The following is an 18,043-nucleotide window of genomic DNA, read 5'->3' as shown; positions in this document are numbered from 1 at the left end:
AAATTGCTTAATGAAACAACTTGACCTTTTCCACAATATGTATGAATATCTGAGTTTTCCCTCTTCACTTGTATTCATATGGCTATGGGGAAAAAAAAACTGTACGAAAAGAGTTTTTGAATGCATTTTTATTCATTCAATGACTCAAGTTCATTTCTTTTTTTTCCCTCCAGGGAACAATTAAAGACATGTATAATACATAAATATCAAAAATAACATTACCCATTCAACTAAGTTTACAAATATAAATAGTCGTATAGTATTGTATTGTAGTATATTAGTTAAGTATGCAAGTGCATAGTCTTTGCAAATATATTACTTATACCTACAGCAGAACGTGTTTTACAGTCCTTTTTTTGCGGGCAGAACTGACATTTCTTCCTCTTACTTGCCCGAGCTGTGGAAGTGGCTGTGGTTGCTGGATCCTCAGGTTAATCAGAAACTTCTGCATTCTAAATAGCTATCGCAACTGCTGCTGAGGATTCTGCATGTGTGCGTGTGCGTGCATGTGTGTGTGTGGGCAGGGTTTAACTTTGGTTCCATAGTGTAGCGGTTATCACGTCTGCTTTACATGCAGAAGGTCCAGGGTTCGAGCCCCAGTGGAACCAGTCTGTATTTTGCTTCCGGTTCCAACGCCGCGCGAGTGGCTGCCTGTTACAGTAGCCTCTGCTCACTATTTGAGCCTTTTTCGTGTGTTTTTACCTTTACCCTGTTTTATTTATTTCACCTCATCGCAGCAATGGACATCCAACTTGTGGTGGTTTTATTGCTGCTGGGGGCTGTTTTTTGCGCGACCGTGTCCGGAGACATAACTCAGAGCTACGGATCGATTGTGTACACAAGAGATCAGCTGTTAGCACTCCGTGCTAACCCTGCGCCGGCTCCCGGAGCGAGACCCGATATCCCCCACGAGCTGAGGAGGAAGAGACAGGGCTGTCGTGCGGGGGCTAAACGCCAGGCAAGGAGGAGACGATACCACCCCGTCCTCCCGTCTAATATTATGGGGAATGTTAGATCCCTTCCCAATAAAATGGACGAGTTAACCACGCTAACCCGGCACGAGAGGAATTTTCAGGAGGCGAGCTTGCTGATGTTCACGGAGCCGTGGCTAACAGAGCTAACGCCGGACACGGTCGTGGAATTGGACGGGTTCCAAATCCTACGTGCAGACAGGACACTGGAAAGCGGTAAGAGGAAAGGGGGAGGGCTGGCTGTGTTTGTTAATGATAGATGGTGTAACCCTGGGCACATCAGTATTCAGGAGCAACTTTGCAGTCGGGACATTGAGCTAATAGCTGCTAGTAAGCATACGTGCTACTTACCGCAAGAGTTCAGTCATGTGGTCGCGGTGGCGGTGTACGTCACCCCCTCTGCTAACAGTGAGACAGCCTGTGATGTACTGACTGCAGCTGCGAGCAGGCTACAAACACAGCACCCAAATGCCCTGCTCCTTTTCTCTGGTGACTTCAATCATGCTTCTCCTTCCTCCTCTCTGACTTCATTCACACAATATGTAACCTGCCACACCAGAGACAGTAAAATATTGGCCCTTTTCTATGTCAACACCAAGGAGGCGTACACATCACTGTCCCTGCCCCCGCTGGGCAAAGCTGAACACAACTTGGTTGCTCTCCTGCCTGATTACAAACCTCTGGTCCGCAGGCAGCCAGCTGTGACACGCACAGTTGAGAGATGGTCTGGAGAAGCCGAGGAGGCCTTAAAGGACTGTTTCAACACAACTGTGTGCGAGGTATTCAGCGAAGCCCACAGGAAGGATATTAATGGTCTAACAGACACAATTACAGACTATATTAATTTCTGCATGGAGAACAGCATACCCACCAGGACAGTAAGATGTTTCTCCGACAACAAACCCTGGATCACACCGGACATTAAAGCTCTTCTGAAGGAGAAAAGAGGGCTTTTGTGTCAGGTGACAAGGAGGAGCTGAAGAGAGTGCAACGGATCCGAAGGGGAAAAAGTCCTACAGGATGCGGATGGAGGAACAACTGTAGTTAATAATGCCAGGGATGTCTTGAGGGGCCTGAAGACCATCTCAGGCCACAGACAACCAAAGACCCAGAAGGAGGGGGCCTTCAGTGGGCAAATGAGTTGTATCTATTTTTCAATAGGTTTGATCAGATGACTGCCTCCGCTCAGTCTCCCCTGCTGCAGGCCCCACCAACCCCTCCTGCCGCTGCAAACAAGACCCTGTCTCCCCCTCTCGCTGCCCTCTCTCCCTCCTCTCTTCTCCTCCCCCCACATGCTTCAGTTCTCAACCACATCAGACAACCACCACTTCCTCCTGCTCAGCCCTGTTCCTCACAACATCTCAGGTGAAGAACCAGCTCAGGAAGTTGAAGGCAAGGAAGGCAGTGGGTCCAGATGGGATTAGCTCCCAGCTCCTCAAATCCTGCGCTCAACAACTTCAGACCAGTGGCGCTGACGTCTCATCTGATGAAGACCCTGGAGAGACTGGTCCTCGTCCATTGGCGGCCCCTGGTGAGCTCTTCGATGGACCCACTCCAGTTCGCATACCAGCCTGGCATCAGTGTGGATGATGCCATCAACTAACTGCTCCACACTTCACTCTACCACCTGGAGAAGGCGGGGAGCACTGTGAGGATCATGTTCTTTGATTTCTCCAGTCCGTTCAACACCATCCAGCCCACCCTATTGGGAGACAAGCTGGAGTAGGCGGAAGTGGCCCACCACCTCATCACGTGGATCCACGACTACCTCACACACCGGCCACAGTACGAGAGAACACAGCACTGTGGGTCTGACGTGCTCCTCTGCAGCACGGGAGCGCCGCAGGGAACTGTGGTGGCTCCCTTCCTGTTCACCCTCTACACCTCGGACTACAAATACAATTCCTCCACGTGTCACCTGCAGAGGTTCTCTGATGACTCTGCGGTTGTCGGCATCATCACTGACGGAGACGATCTGGAGTACAGATGGGTTACTCAGGGTTTTGTGGACTGGTGTCAGCAGAACCTCCTCCAAATCAACGCTGGGAAATCCAAAGAGCTGGTGGTCGATTTCTGCTAGCATCGGCACTCTCCACCTGCACCATTGAATATCCAGGGAACAGACATTGAGAGGGTCTCAACTTACGAGTACCTGGGTGTTCATTTGAACATTAACTGGACTGGAGTGACAACACAGACGCTTTCTATAGGAAGGGCCAGAGCAGACTCTTCTTACTCAGGAGGCTGAGGTCCTTTGGTGTCCTCAGGAACTTTTATGAACAACCGAGCCCACCCACTCCAGGACACTTGTACAACACCCCACACCTCCTGTGACACTCACGCTGTGCAAAGGAGAGATTTCGCTCTTCATTCCTGCCGGCTCCTGTGAGACTGTTTAACAAGAACACTGGGTCGACTCTACAAACGGGCGGGCATTAGTGCAATTGTGCAGTCCCAGGATGCAATACTCAACACACCCTTCTACTGTACATTTATTCAATGGTGTATTTATATTCACCAATGCTGCATTTCTTTATCACTGAAGTATTTTTATAATTGCAGTACGTTTTATCATTGCAGCATTTTTTTATCATTGCAGCCTTTTTATTTATTTCCCCTCTGTATCATGGACAGACTTCCCTCTGTACTATGGACAGACATTAGGAGTGTTTCCTTACACTTATATATCTTGAAGGATGTAAGTGTGTGTATATACATGAGTATTTGTGTATATGTGTATATACTGTGTAGATTTGCAAAGGTTTGCTTTTTCTGAATGTTTGCTGCTAATGTTATACATTAATGGCTACATTACACCACCGTCTCAGTGTGACCTATATCTTAGCTGCTGTAACACTGCAAATTCCCCCTTTGTGCGACTAATAAAGGCCATCTTTATCTTTATCTTTATATTTGACAATAAATCTAAAAGATGACATTCCAGTTCAGGGCGCATATGCAAGTATCCCTAAGCCATTATACAAATAAGTCAAGGAATATGTTCAGGACTAACTCGTTAAAGGCTGGATCGTAAAATCAAAGTCATCCTTCTCAGATGTCCTCAAAGACTCCCATCCACTGGACAGGTGAGCATGATCACACACTAAAATAGCTCAGAAATACCCCCTCTTTGAATTGCCGTTTGTCCTGCACACGGACCCATGTGAGAAAGGGCTTAGGGCTGTGTTATATCAAAGACAGTCTGGTAAGCTGAAACTCATCGCTTCTGGCTTGGCCCATATTACTTTATTGTTCTCGCTTACATGGGGATTTCCATTTGTGAAACTGGTGGGGAGGATGTTTCCGTAGGAACATTACAAATAGCATAATCCTATAAAATATACAAAACATGTTTCATGCTTAAAAAACAGTGCAATATATGCATAAAAAATTTTCAGCAGAGAGGCATTGCGCTCGGAAGTTTGTGAAGGTTGCCCAGCCATAGACTGTGAGCACCTCCTGATTTTGGGAGGATGGCCAACATCAAATAGCGGATATTCAACATGTAGGATTTTATTTTTGCTCAACTTTGCACCATGTGTGCTGTGCCACAAGGAAAATTGAGCAAGCAGCCCATCGATAAAAAAATAAATACAGGAGGGGAGGTGGTGGGTTTGGCTGGGAGACAGTGGCATGGATCATGCAGAGGGAACATTTCCCAGTTACAAGTTTAGCTCAACTCGGGTCAAAAAATCTTGCTTAACAAGTCAATGGGGGTTCCAGTGATTGGCTGACTGCCTGTTCACACCCGCCTTCCGGGGTTTCATTTCCAAACTGTTTTGGTTACGAATAGGAATAAGAATCCTAGGAAAAGGCTAAGACAGCCGAAACCACCTAATGTTGTGGAAAGTGCAGTTTTTCAAAGAGCTACAGAACAATGTAGCAACACTGAGAATGTGCGTGCATCATGTGGGTGGGTCATAGTACGTGTACCGAATGTTCGACATCATTTGATTTGTGGCACATGTGTTGCGGCCAGCCCTAAGCAGCATCAACTTCCTGAAAAATTGGACCCTCAAACTACACTGGATGCTAAGCATGATCCAGACGTGGCTTCTCAGCCAGGGAACCCAGATCCCAAGTGCTTGTATATTACTAGTTTATTGCCCCTCTTTTCCATATTCAAAATTAACTTTTATTATAGTCAATGCACATTTCATCCAACTCTAGTGGTTGGACGAGATGGGTAACTCATGATTCGATACTGCCAGGATATGTGGCACACGATAACGATACTATCACAATACACAATGTCTACGATATTCGATATATTGTTAGAAATGTACTTGATAATTGTGATATATGTGACTGAAAAATACCCATAAAAATGAAAGATAAAGATAGATGACCCTTCATAGTCCCACAATGGGGAAATTTACAGTTTTACAGCAGCAAAGATATAGATCACACAGAAGCGACGGCGTAATGTAGCCGTTAATGTATAACATTATCAGCAGACATTCATAAAAAGCATGCGAATATACACAGTATATACGTACATACAGAATCCCCATGTATATACACACTTACATCCCACAACATATACAAGTGTAAGGAAACACTCCTAATGTCTGTCCATGGTACAGAGGGGAAATAAATAAAAATGCTGCAATGATAAAAAAAAAATATTGCAATGATAAAACACTACAAGGATAAAAAAAAATACTGCAATGATAAAATTACTGCAATGATAAAAGTACTATAATGATAAAATTACTGCAATGATAAAAGTACTACAATGATAAGAATACTGCAATGGTAAGAATACTGCAAAGGTAAACAAAACACATCATTGGTCAATATTTAAGTACACCATTGTATAAAGTACAGCAGTAGTGTGTATTGCATCCTAGGACTGCACAATTGCACTAATGCCCGCCCGTTTGTAGGCTTAGCCCAATGTTCTTGTTAAAAAGTCTTGACAGCAGCCGGCAGGAAGGAGCGACGAAATCTCTCTTTGGTACAGCGAAGGTGCAACAGTCAATCACTGAAGGAGCTGTGGAGTGATGTAAGAGTGCCATTGAGGGGATGGGCTGGGTTTATGACAGTTTCGCCGTCATCCTCCTGCCCTCCACTGAGTCCACAGAGTGGTGGGAGCAGCCCGGGACAGAGCTAGCCCTCCTCACCAGTTTGTCCAGCCTCTTTTTGTCTCTCTCTCCATGCAGAAATTAACATAATCAGTAATTGTGTCCGTTAGGCCATTAATGTCCTCCCCATGGGCTTCACTGAATACTTCCCACAGTTGTGTTGAAACAGTCCTTTAAGGCTTCCTCGGCTTCTCTGGACCATCTCCGAACTGTGCGTGTGCAAGCTGGCTGCTTGCGGACCAGGAGGTTTGTACACAGGCAGGAGAGCCACCAAGTTGTGATCAGCTTTGCCCAGCGGGGGGGAGGGACAGTGATGTGTACGCCTCCTTGGTGTTGGCATAGAAAAGGTCCAATATTTTATTGTCTCTGGTGTGGCAGGTTACATATTGTGTGAATGAAGGCAGAGAGGAGGAAGGAGAAGCATGATAGAAGTCACCAGAGATAAGAAGCAGGGCATTTGGGTGCTGTGTTTGTAGCCTGCTCACATCTGTAGTCAGTTCGCCACAGGCTGTCTCACTGTTAGCAGAGGGGGGGACGTACACTGCCACCGCGATCACATGACTGAACTCTCGCGGGGCGTAGTATGGACGCATGTTAACAGCTAGCAGCTCAATGTCCGACTGCAAAGTTGCTCCTTAATAGTGATGTGCCCCAGGTTACACCATCTATCATTAACAAACACAGCCAGCCCTCCTCCTTTCCTCTTAACGCTTTCCAATGTCCTCTGCGCACGTAGGATTTGGAAGCCGTCCAATTCCACGACAGCGTCCGGCGTTAGCTCTGTGTGCCACGACTCCGTGAACATCAGCAAGCGAGCCTTCCGGAAGTTCCTCCCGTGCCGGGTTAGCGCCGTTAACTCGTCCAATTAAATGGGAAGTGATCTAACATTCCTCACAATAACGGACGGGAGGACGGGGTGGTATCGTCTCCTCTTTGCCTGGCGTTTAGCCCCCTCGCGACATTTCCGTCAGCTCGCGGGGGATATCGGGTCTCGCTCCCGGAGCCGGCGCAGGTTTACAGCTGATCTCTTGTGTACACAATCGATCCCCAGCTCCAAGTTACATCTCCGGACACGGTCGCGCAAAAAACAGCCCGCAGCAGCAGTAAAACCATCGCAAGTTGGATGTCCATTGCTGCGATGAGGTAAAATAAATAAAACAAGGTAAAGGTAAAAACACATGAAAAAGGCCCAACGGTGTACCGGAGCTGCTGAAACAGGCTGCCACTTGCGCAGCGCCGAAACCTGCTGTAGTTATGCATTTATTCAATGCCAAAACTTGTACCGAGTACAAATAAAGGTGCATTTGCACAGTACCTCACTGCCTCTGAGTCTTAAAACTGTAGCTACAGCTGGACAAATTAGAGTGCATGAACATTGATAACAGGGCAGCTCCAGTGGCAGAACGTGCAAATTCTCCTAATTATCCCGAGCAGTCGAGCGACATGTCAGTAACCACTGCAGACTCTTTGTTAGTGAGCTTCCACTCTTCTGGAGCCTTCTTAAGCACGTGAGCGTCAGTATGTCATTCATAACCCGAGTTTGTAGGATATAGTTTTGTGCTTCCCAGTTCAAATCTATGAAGTGAGCTGTAATAGTTACAAAGAAGTCGGCGGATCTTGAAGTTCAGCCGTCGTGGGTTAGTGCAACTCGTTTAGCAGACTTTACCGCAACCTCCACTTTTGCCCTGGTCTCTACATACAATGCGGAGAACAGTTTTTCTGGATGTTCCGTCGACTCGGTTGTTTGTATCTCTGTTCCAGTGTAGTTAGCATTCTGTAAAAGCCAATATTTCCATCACCCTGTAAGGTCGAAGGTCCTTGCAAATAAACTCGGCGATGGACTTGGTCATAGTCTGTGCCCTTGGCGACCCAAAGAGAAACTTTGTTTTAAAATCAGTAGTGATTGTCGGCTGTCTTGGTTCATCTATTTATTACATGCGAGTAATTCACTGTGATAGCGAACAAGATGACTTTGCAGAATTGTAGTGTTGCTGCTTATTTAACATTTGCAAAGCAGTTCTTGCAGATTGCATATTCTTTATTCAGTGTTCTCTCAACACCTGTCTCGTAAAAAAAAACGTGTTTTGTTTTTCTGTGTTCGCATACTCCACCATTTTTGCATTTGTTTTTCTATTGTCAATTTTTCAGCCTCATCCACAGCTGATCCCACCCACTTTAGAACCGTTTACAGGAATAGCACCCCCACAAACAGGACAGGAGAGATTAAATACTGACGGTGAATACGAGGTAAATCCATTATGTATGATTTTTAAAATATCAATACTTGCCGTCAAGCTATCGATTATTTATTGCGACAGAGAGCGCAACAATTTATTGCAATATTGATTTTTTTTTCCCAACTGCTATACAACTCACGTATACAATTTAAATTTGAATCCACCAAACTTGCTGACTATGGTGTACGTCTGACACACCTTCAAAACTTTGATGAGATTCTGCTCAATCCTCAATTTTTGTTCCTTCTTCAATGTTGAAGCTGAAACAGAAGACAACAAATTTCAATAAAACCTTCCAGAGACGATATGCTTACACCATATACACACAAAAAATATTGGTACCCCTCTCTTAATGAAATAAAACATTATACAATAAGCAGTAAAATAATTTCAAAGTGAAAACCATGAAAAGAAGGTGTTCTGAAAGTTAACGATGACTACCAAGGATTTGTAAATATTAGTCCTATCAGAGTTATACAATACAATATAACATTATTTAGCACATTTCACAACATCTGGAGCTGTAACAAAGTGCTTTCCAAGTGGTGTAATATAAATTATCAGGAAATTAGAACACAAATTAAAACACATATACACATATACAGTAGATATCATAAGAACACCGACAGTCTCAGGTTGAGACGAAAGCTGAAGAATAAAAATGTGTCTTCAAATGAGTTTTAAAACTGGGCAGAAAGAGGGGGCCAAACATTCAATGGAAGGTCATCCCATAGGGAAGGACCAGCACAAGAAATGGCGCAATCCCCCCCACTGAGGATGCACTTAGTCCTCGGGACCTCCAGCAGCATTTGGTCTGCAGACCTGAGGCAGCAGGCAGATGCGTAAGGTTGGAGGAGCCGAAAGAGGTACACTGGGGCGGAGCCGTTCAAAATTTGAAAGAAACAGAGGTATCTAATTGTAACTCTAATGTGCACTGGGAGCCAGTGATGAGAGGCCCAGATTAGGGTTATATAAGCCGTCTTCCGAGCTCCAGTTAACAGACGAACAGGATTTTGCACAAGTTGGAGGCCCTTGAGGGAGGACTGGCTGGCTCCAAAGAGTTGATGGGAAAGAAAGGGCTTCACTTTAGCCAGCTGCCTAAGATGAATGAAGCTGGATCGAACAACAGCACTTATTTACGGATCTAATTTTAAACCACTGTCCAATTTAAAACCCAAATTCGAGACTGTTGGCTTTACATCCATGCAGCAGGAAGATGGTGATGGTCCAAAGAGAGTGCCTTGGTGCACTGTGTACCAAAAAGTTTTTCTTTAGTTTTAAATCAATTTTAAACCTCCATATTTAATATACAAAAGGAAAATAACACGCTACATTGCTAACGGCGATTAACATTTGCACTCTGACAATGACGTCATCAAAATAAAATGATTGCTTTTTGCTGCTTGAGTGTCTACTAAAGGTATTCTGGTTATTCAGTATTTTTTTAGTGCAAATTATGTCAAATGAATGAGAGAAATGTCGAAGCGCATAATGTGTGCAGATCTCGGGCTACATGCAAGTCAGCCGTTGTAAAATTTGTTTGGTGCAAAAGGAAAGGAGACGTGACACAAAAGACTATTGCATTTCACCTTGAAGAAAAAGTAAATCAGAAGTAGGGCACACAAAACAACTCTGTCCCCACAAGCCTGTTTTCCATGAAGAAATTATGTCAACAAGCAATACAATACAATACAACTTCATTTATATAGCGCATTTCACAACAGCACCCCATTATCTCATTATTGCATTGCTTTTGACTGTGTGGCATGTACTGCCCACAATTTCATAACTCAAATCTAACAGCCTTTTTCACTTCATGTGACACGGCTACTCTTGGTGTAGGGAGATTCTTTTTTTTTTTTTGACTCTGATTTACTGTGAGTCAGCTGAGCAATTCGTTATCAGACTCTGAATATAAAGATATTTTGAAGCAGATGGAATGCCTCTTCTACTGAAGATTTTTTTTTTTATTGCTCATGGTGACCAGCAATTTTTCATTTCTCAAAGGAGCTGCTGGTTGTTACGGACACCCAGCAGTGTCATCCCAGTGCAATTTACGGAAGATTTATTAGAGTCACATGGTAGTTAACACTCGACGCCAAAAAGGCAGCCATTTTCCTTTTCTACCTTTTAACACTAGAACGAATGGGATTTTCTTACCCTACCCCCTCCCATGACTGAAGGGCATCTGAATGGCTGTGAGGTTTTCAGAATCAGAATCATAAAGCCCTTAATTGTCATTGTACTCAGTGTGCAACAAGATCAGAAAGCTCCCCTCTTCAGTGCAATACAACAATAATTTAATTAAATATATAAATGAGATGAATTAAAGATTTAAATAATTGAATAGAAAATAAATACAACATTGGATAAATAAAAACATTATGTCACTGTTCTGCAAGGTAAGGGGTGTGTGAAGGTTCAGCATGGAGATGGCTCTCGGGAAGAAACTGTTTTTCAGTCTATTAGTCTGTTTTGATGCACCTATAGCACCAGCCAGACGGCAACAGGTCGAACAGGTGTGAGCTCGGGTGAGTATTGTCTTTGATTATATTGAGAGCTCTGCTGAGGCACCGGCTGGTGTAGATGTGGGAGAGGGCAGCCAATAATCCTCTGCGCTGTTTTGACTGTTCTCTGGAGCCTCACTCTGTCTGCCTCAGTGCAGCCGCCGTACCAGGTAGAGAGAGAGACAGTACGTCAGCAGGCTCTCGATGGACGAGTGGTAGAAGGCCAGCAGCAGCTTCTTGTTGAATTTCCTGAGGACCCTCAGGAAGTGAAGACACTGGTGGACCTTCTTTATCACTGCTCTGGTGTTGTGTGTCCAGAAGAGGTCATCGGAGATCTGTACTCCCCGGAACTTGAATGTGTGGACCTTCTCCACACACACACACCTTTGATGTAGTGTTGAGCTGTAACCTGTTGTCCTCACACCAAGCCGTTAGTCGCTGGATATCCTCCCTGTAGGCTGTCTCGTCTAATTTCGAGATCAGACCGACCACTGTCGTATCGTCAGCAAATTTGACGGTGGTGTTGTTTCAGTGGGCCGGGCTGCAGTAATAGGTGTAGAGAGCGTACAGGAGAGGGCTCAGCACACATCCTTGAGGGGAACCGGTGCTCAGCGTTCGGGTGGAGGATGTGTATTGGCCAAGCGTCACAGTCGCGGTCTGTTAGTCAAAAAGTCCTTAATCCAGGTGTGTGTGAGGGTGGAGAGTCAAATCAACAGCCTACAATTAGCCACCTTTCTTTTGTAAATGCAGCCATTACCTGCCCGATTAGCGGTGCAGAAAATGTGAAGGGATACCCGCAAAATTTTACAACAGAGAATGCCTACTCTCATGTACAGGAGTTCATTTGTAAAACTCAGTGATAGTATGAGAAATCCTATTTATTCTGAGAACAAGATTCAAGTTGCTTTGTGTCAGACATTTCTATGACAGTCAATGATTTTGCTTGTAAAAAAAAAAACAAAAGCAGTCACTGCCTGAGTTTTTAGTTGAAGTTTTTATCTGATAGTATTTTTTTTATTTTTCATGTGGTTTTAAAAGTTTCGCGAAAACGCTGTATAAATAGAGATGCATTGCATTTGTATTGTATTTATTTTAGTGTTTTAAAGCAGTTCGTACGGTGGCCAAGAAAGGTCACACCAATTGCAAAAGCCCTTCAGTCTTAAACGGTGGCAAAGACAAATGGCTGCCCTTGAGGCGTTCTAGTGTTAAGAAAGGGCAGCCAAATGGCTGGACTAATATCCTAACTCAGGTGTAAACAGCCCAGCAATTTGCATTTTCTAATTTCCATGATCTAATTACTTGCTAATATAAATGACGGTATATGGAAAGCGCTTTGTTACAGCTCCAGCTTTTGTGAAATGCGGTATATAAATAAAATTGTTAGGAAATGTAATGTAATGACCAAAGGGCAAGGCAAGTTGTCGGACCAGTTTTTTCATCATTCATCACCATTGTTCTGCAAATGGGAGAACCACTTGCTACTCTGTACTCAGCTACTACTGGGAGAAGGGAACTGATGTTGCTTGAATGAATGGAATATCAATAGACACCATGTGGGTTCAAGCCAGAGGGCAGCCATCTTATGTTGCCTCTAAAACATTTTTTTCCACTGAAATCATTGTTTTCAGAGCGTTTTACGATGGAATCCCTGTATGGGGACAAGAAAACCTTTCAAAGAACAATTTAACTTTACATCAACCATTCAGAGTATGTTATTTCAGTAGCGTGATTTGAGATTGACATGTTAGCATAAATAGCTGCAAATTTACCTCATGAGTGAAAATTTTAAATTCCATTCTTAACAATGAAACGCACATGTGAAACTTCTCCTAGAATTATTGGTGTAATCGTATGCCATACAGGGTCGCATTTTTAACTCAAAGTAAATAACATGAAAACACCAGTTAGACGGGCGTAGCGAGTGGCAAATTAAGATGGCCGTTGGCGGCGTCACTTCTCCTCACGGCAAGTAAGCGGCATTGTTTGTCATTCCATATACAAGTCTGAGACTACTCCACACTTTTAAAAACTCCTGGAGCTTGTGTCACTACAAGTTATCCTGGAGATTGTGTCACTATAGCAACCCTATGTCAGAAATAGTTCAAATGATTTATTTGTGATGTTTCTGTTGTTTGTCCGCGCGTACGGACGGGCTCAACGTGTACGAGAGGACAGCTGTTACTTGCCAACCACATAATAGACATTGCTAATATTGAGTTAATGTTCAGATAAAACAAGGCTGAGGCAATAAATTGCGGTTTTGATCAACGAAGTTGGAAAAATAAACTCAAGTACAACTGTCATTTATTTATCGTGCTTTATGAAGTATTGTAGTGTCTTCAAAAGATTCCACATCAAATAATTATCAACTTGAAAATCCGTGTACTCTATTTAAAACTATCAATTCTGCACTTAAACCTAGTCAAACTATACAGACTCATCCCCTGAAATAAGCAATAGATTTTAGCCTTTTTTTTTTTCTATGGACAAGGTTGCTACAGCTCTTGTTTCAAACCCTACATTTGACCCCTCTGTCCACGTTCCTTGTTCCGCAGTGTTTGATTCCTTTCAGGTGGGCTCCTTGTCATCTCTGGAGGATGTGGTTTGCCATGAAAGCCATCCGGCTCACCATACGACGCTGTCCATCCTCAGTTCTTTAAGCAAGTTCTCCCAAGTATTGGCGAATGGGTTTTGGCCATTATCAACAGCAGTCTTTCTTGAGGTCTAGTCACCCAACATTTTAAACATGCTGTGGTGCAACCCCTGTCAAAGAAACCTTGTCTTGATCAAGGTGCGCTGTTGAATTTTTTTTTCCAGATTGCCTATTATTTAAAAAAAATCTGTAAAAGGTAGTGCACATCAGTGTTGTTTTTGGCAGGCATTTTGGGAATTAGTCTTAGTCCTAGTCTTTTGGATGAAAATGCTTGTTAGTATTTGCCACATTTAGTCATTCGTATTTGTGATCGTTTTAGTCTGGTTTTAGTCGACAAAAACTCAAAAACGTTTTAGTCTAGTTTTAGTTGACGGAAACTCCAAAAAAAAGTCTTAGGTTTAGTTTAGTCGACAAAAACTCAAGGTTTTCGTCCGTTTCAGTTAAAAATAGGCATATAAGGTTTCCATCCAGTAGCAAAGACTTTCTAATCGACTACTAAGGATTATGCATTACAAACAGATAAAAGTGGCAACAGTAGAATCAATGCTCATTGCTGCAAAATAAGCATGGCTTGCTCGAAAGTTAGCAAGGTCGATGCGTGTTGTTTTGAAAATGTATGGATGGAGAAATTGATGTTCATTCTGGCTTCAGCCGATTTAAAACCAGTGTGCATCATATGCTCCAAAACCGTCGCACGAACGCGAACCGCCACTACAAAACAAGGCACTGCTCTTTTGCTCCAAGTTGTCCGCTGAAGTCTAAGGTGAGAGCACGCAAAAACATCGAATTTCGAGCGCAGTGTTACCGATTTTTAATTTTTCGTTTACAGCCCAGCGGCATGCAAACAAATGTTCACTAAAAGTATCATTCATGGATTTTGGGGAAACATTAAAAAAAACAAAAAAAAAAAAACCTCAGTGATGGGGCAGTTGCAAAGGAGTGCATAAATGCAGTTTCACATACAGTATTTAAAGGAAAAGACAAAGACCAGGTGTGTGAAATAATCAACCAAATTCCACACAGTCACAGTAATTTTTCATATTAGAAGTTAAAAAAATATCAAGAGAAAAGGAGTGTCAAAGCTCAGTTTCAATTTGTTTTTCATGAGAACAGACGTTTTTCTTGTTTGTTTACTGAACATGTTGACTCATTTTACTTGGAAAATTAAGCCTTCCTTTTTTTAGGCGGACAACTCTTTGATTTGAGAAAGAAAATGGAAAAGACATTAACTCAATGCTCAGCACTTTTTTTCCCCTGGAAGTGTGGCCCTTAAATTATTTAACCTGGATCCTCTTACATTTTCTTGAATGTGAAATAAACGCCTTAGTTTTATTTGACTGGGAAATGTGTTTAATGGGAACATTGTTAAATATTAAGTATATAAGTGCGCTCCATTCAAAATGACTAAATATTGAAACTATATAAAAATGTCAACATAGGCTAGACAATAAGCGAAGTTGGACTTTGGTTCGGACCTTTAATTGGAAGAAATTTTGGTCGTGGACCTTTGTGACTTTTAATTGAATACCCCTGGTTTAGATCCTATTTGACTGACAGGACCTTTTGTGTTCGCCTAGGTTGCACTGAGTCCCGCAGTGCCCCTTTGTCATACGGTGTTCCACAAAGTTCCGTTTTGGGGACCTTGCTTTTTTCGGTTTCATTTTAGGAAAGCATGGAATTTCCTTCCATTGCAATGCGGAATACAGCCATATCTATGTCCCGCTGAGCAAAAAAGTCGCCTTCTCCCTGAGACCACTTTTGTCCTGCCGAGAGGATATCAAAATCTGGATGTCACTTAACTTTCTGCATTTCAATGACAGAGGTTATGGTGTTAGGTCTCAGTGGCCCTTCTACTCTCAACCCTGTTGACCTTGGCCCCCTGGCATAATTTCTAAAGCCAACTGTCTCAAATTTAGGTTTCAAACTAGACAGCGATTTTAAGTTAGATCAGCAAATCAGTGCTGCTGTTCGATCCAGCTTATATCATCGTAGGCAACTGGTTAAAGTGAAGCCCCTTCTTTCCCAACAGCACTTAGAAACAGTCATCGATGCAATCGTTACATCTAGGCCAGATTACTCTAATTCACTTTACTTTGGAGTCAGCCAGTCCTCGCTCAAGCGTCTCCAACTGGTCCAAAATGCTGCTGCTCGCCTCTTAACTGGCAATCGGAAGACGGATCACATAACCCAAATCTTGGCCTCTCTTCATTCCTTGCGCACTTTATAGTTCTCTTTAAGATACTTATGTTAGTCTTCAAACCTGCCTCAGCGTACCTCTCTGAGCTCCTTCACCCCGACGCACCAGCCCGCTGCCTCAGGTCTGTGGACCAAATGGTGGTGGTGCCGTGGACTAGAAGGAGCCTGAGGGGGGATTGGTGCCTTTTCCGTTGCCGGTCCTTCACTATGGAATGAGCTCCCATTAAATGTTAGGCAAGCCACCCTCTGTCCATTTTTAAAACCCGTTTGAAGACACACTTTTATTCTTTAGCGTTCGACTCAACATGAGACTGTCGCTGTTCTGCTATTATTCTGGTAATGATTGAAAATGTGTTTAAACATTTTAATTTGTGTTCTAATTGTATTGTATTGTATTGTATTAGGGCCAGAGCAGCGACCTCTGCGAGGTTCCTATTGTTTTTGTAGAAATTATTGATTTTTTTTTTCTTCCATTTTCCAATTGCATTTTTGACCCCCTAAACATGCAATAGTCTAAACTGTAGAGGTAATGAGTTATGAATTTTTGAACATCCAATTCTGTCCCATTTTTGCACATTTATAGGGGTCATTCTTTTGCATCTGATCCTCGAGAATTCATCCGATTGCCTTAAAATTTCAGCTGTACCATCTTAAGATCTGGGAAAAACACTGGGACAAAAAATGTTAGCTTTCAAAATACTATATGAAGGAGGCGGGGCTTTAAAGTTTGCGTTTAATATTTCCTTCACTGCAATGGACAAAATGCTTAACTCCAATGCACAAGCTCTAAAAACTTCACCTGTCCAGAAAGAGTCCCAACCGGAAGACATTTATGTTATTCTGTCATACACACAAACATGTATTTTTTTACATTTCGAAATACTGCACGGAGCCTGTTTCACGAATCTGACCAAAAATTCGTTAGAACAGCCTCAAGACGTTGATCTCAAACAATGCAGAATTTTGTGACTTTTCGGAGAAGGGCGTGGCAATTACAGTGCCGCAAAGTCCAATTTTTCTCTTTGGCAACAAAAGTTCCAGTAACATCACTCAGATAATTCGATTTTGTCAAGTTTTTTCAAATTTAGAATTAGAATTAGAATTAGAAATCCCTTTATTGTCATTGTACTCAAGTGTGTAACGAGATTAGAGATTGTCCAGCCCTGAAGACATCGAACAATTTATTTTTAGCGCCACCTACTGGTTAAAGCAAATACAAGTTACTTTCGTTTAAGTTTTTCACAGAGCGGGTTAACAAGGTCTACCTCATATTTGCTTGTATGAGTGTTTAGGCCATCGGCATGACACAATACGAAATTTTTTGTCAAAAGCTGTGGCCGTGGTTTCGCACAGTTCACCAATAAAACAACGCTAATTTTGAGGCTCTAAATACGCATGAAAACTCATGAAACTTTGCACACATATCAGGCCTGGCAACACCATCATTATTAGTTTGTCGTGAAGTTGTATAAAAATGGCTCTTTAGCGCCACCTACAGTAGCAAAATAAAAACCATTCCCGGCCCGTTTGACCAAGGCTTACGAAAATTGGCAGGCATGTCTAGCACCCCAAGACATACAAAAAGGTCCACTGCAGCCATAGTCTAAAGCACAGGTGTCAAACTCAAGGCCCGGGGGCCAGATCTGGCCCGTGACCTCATTTTATGTGGCCCGCGATGGGCAAATCATGTGCGCCAACTTCCCGTTTCTAGCACATTTTCTTCACTTTTAACAAGATCGAGATATGAGATATTGCCATTTATTTGTCACCAATTCTCCCTTTTTAAAATAAATGGCTTTCCATCAATTTGTTGTGTATGTGATAACGTAAGGTGATCATACATTTATAACGGCCCTCTGAGGTAAACCAGAACTATGTCGTGGCCCATCCACAAAAATGAGTTTGACACCCTTGGTCTAAAGTGTACACGAAATAAGTTATGAATTTTTCAATGTCCAATTTTGGCCCATTTTTGCACATTTACAGGGGTCATTCTTTTGCACCCTGAACCTAGAGGGTGCATCCGATTGCCTTAAAATTTCAGCTGTACCATCTTACAACCTGATACACTGGGACAAAAATGTTTAGCTTTCAAAATATATATGATGGGGGCGGAGCTTCAAAGTTTGTGTTTAATAATTATTTTGCCACAATGGACAAAATACTAAAAACGCCCCTGCACATGCGCCTAAAAATTCCAAACTTCACATGTATATAAAGTGTCACATCCCAAAGACATCGATATGTTATTATTCTGCCATACATATAGCGCCACCGAGTGGCAAAAAATATATATTTTACATTTTAACATACTACACAAAGCCCGTTAAACGAATCTGACTGAAAATTTATCAGAACAGCCTCAAGATGTTGATCTCAGTCTATACCGAAT

The 18,043-nt window shown here is 42.8% G+C and overlaps 1 protein-coding gene and 1 non-coding gene across 10 annotated transcripts in view; one reads left to right on the top strand and one right to left on the bottom strand.

Annotated features, from left to right (window-relative positions):
* trappc11 (trafficking protein particle complex subunit 11) overlaps positions 1-18,043 on the bottom strand; it is a 236,754-nt gene that overhangs the window by 106,231 nt on the left and 112,480 nt on the right. For all 9 annotated transcript variants that reach the window (XR_015839605.1, XM_088279770.1, XM_088279763.1 and 6 more), the window contains one exon: positions 8,494-8,555. Coding sequence is in view for 8 of the 9 variants with exons in the window: in XM_088279770.1 (XP_088135896.1) it covers positions 8,494-8,555 (62 nt within the window). In the remaining variant the exon portion in view is untranslated. The remainder of the gene's footprint in view (positions 1-8,493; positions 8,556-18,043) is intronic.
* trnav-uac (transfer RNA valine (anticodon UAC)) lies at positions 536-608 on the top strand. The gene has a single exon. It is a non-coding gene; the product is annotated as a tRNA-Val (tRNA).

The sequence above is a fragment of the Idiotropiscis lumnitzeri genome, chromosome 17, assembly GCF_059441095.1.
Source record: "Idiotropiscis lumnitzeri isolate Australia: NSW breed Sydney's pygmy pipehorse chromosome 17, RoL_Ilum_1.0, whole genome shotgun sequence".
NCBI classification, from domain to species: domain Eukaryota; kingdom Metazoa; phylum Chordata; class Actinopteri; order Syngnathiformes; family Syngnathidae; genus Idiotropiscis; species Idiotropiscis lumnitzeri.
This window is presented reverse-complemented; position numbering and strand designations above follow the sequence as displayed.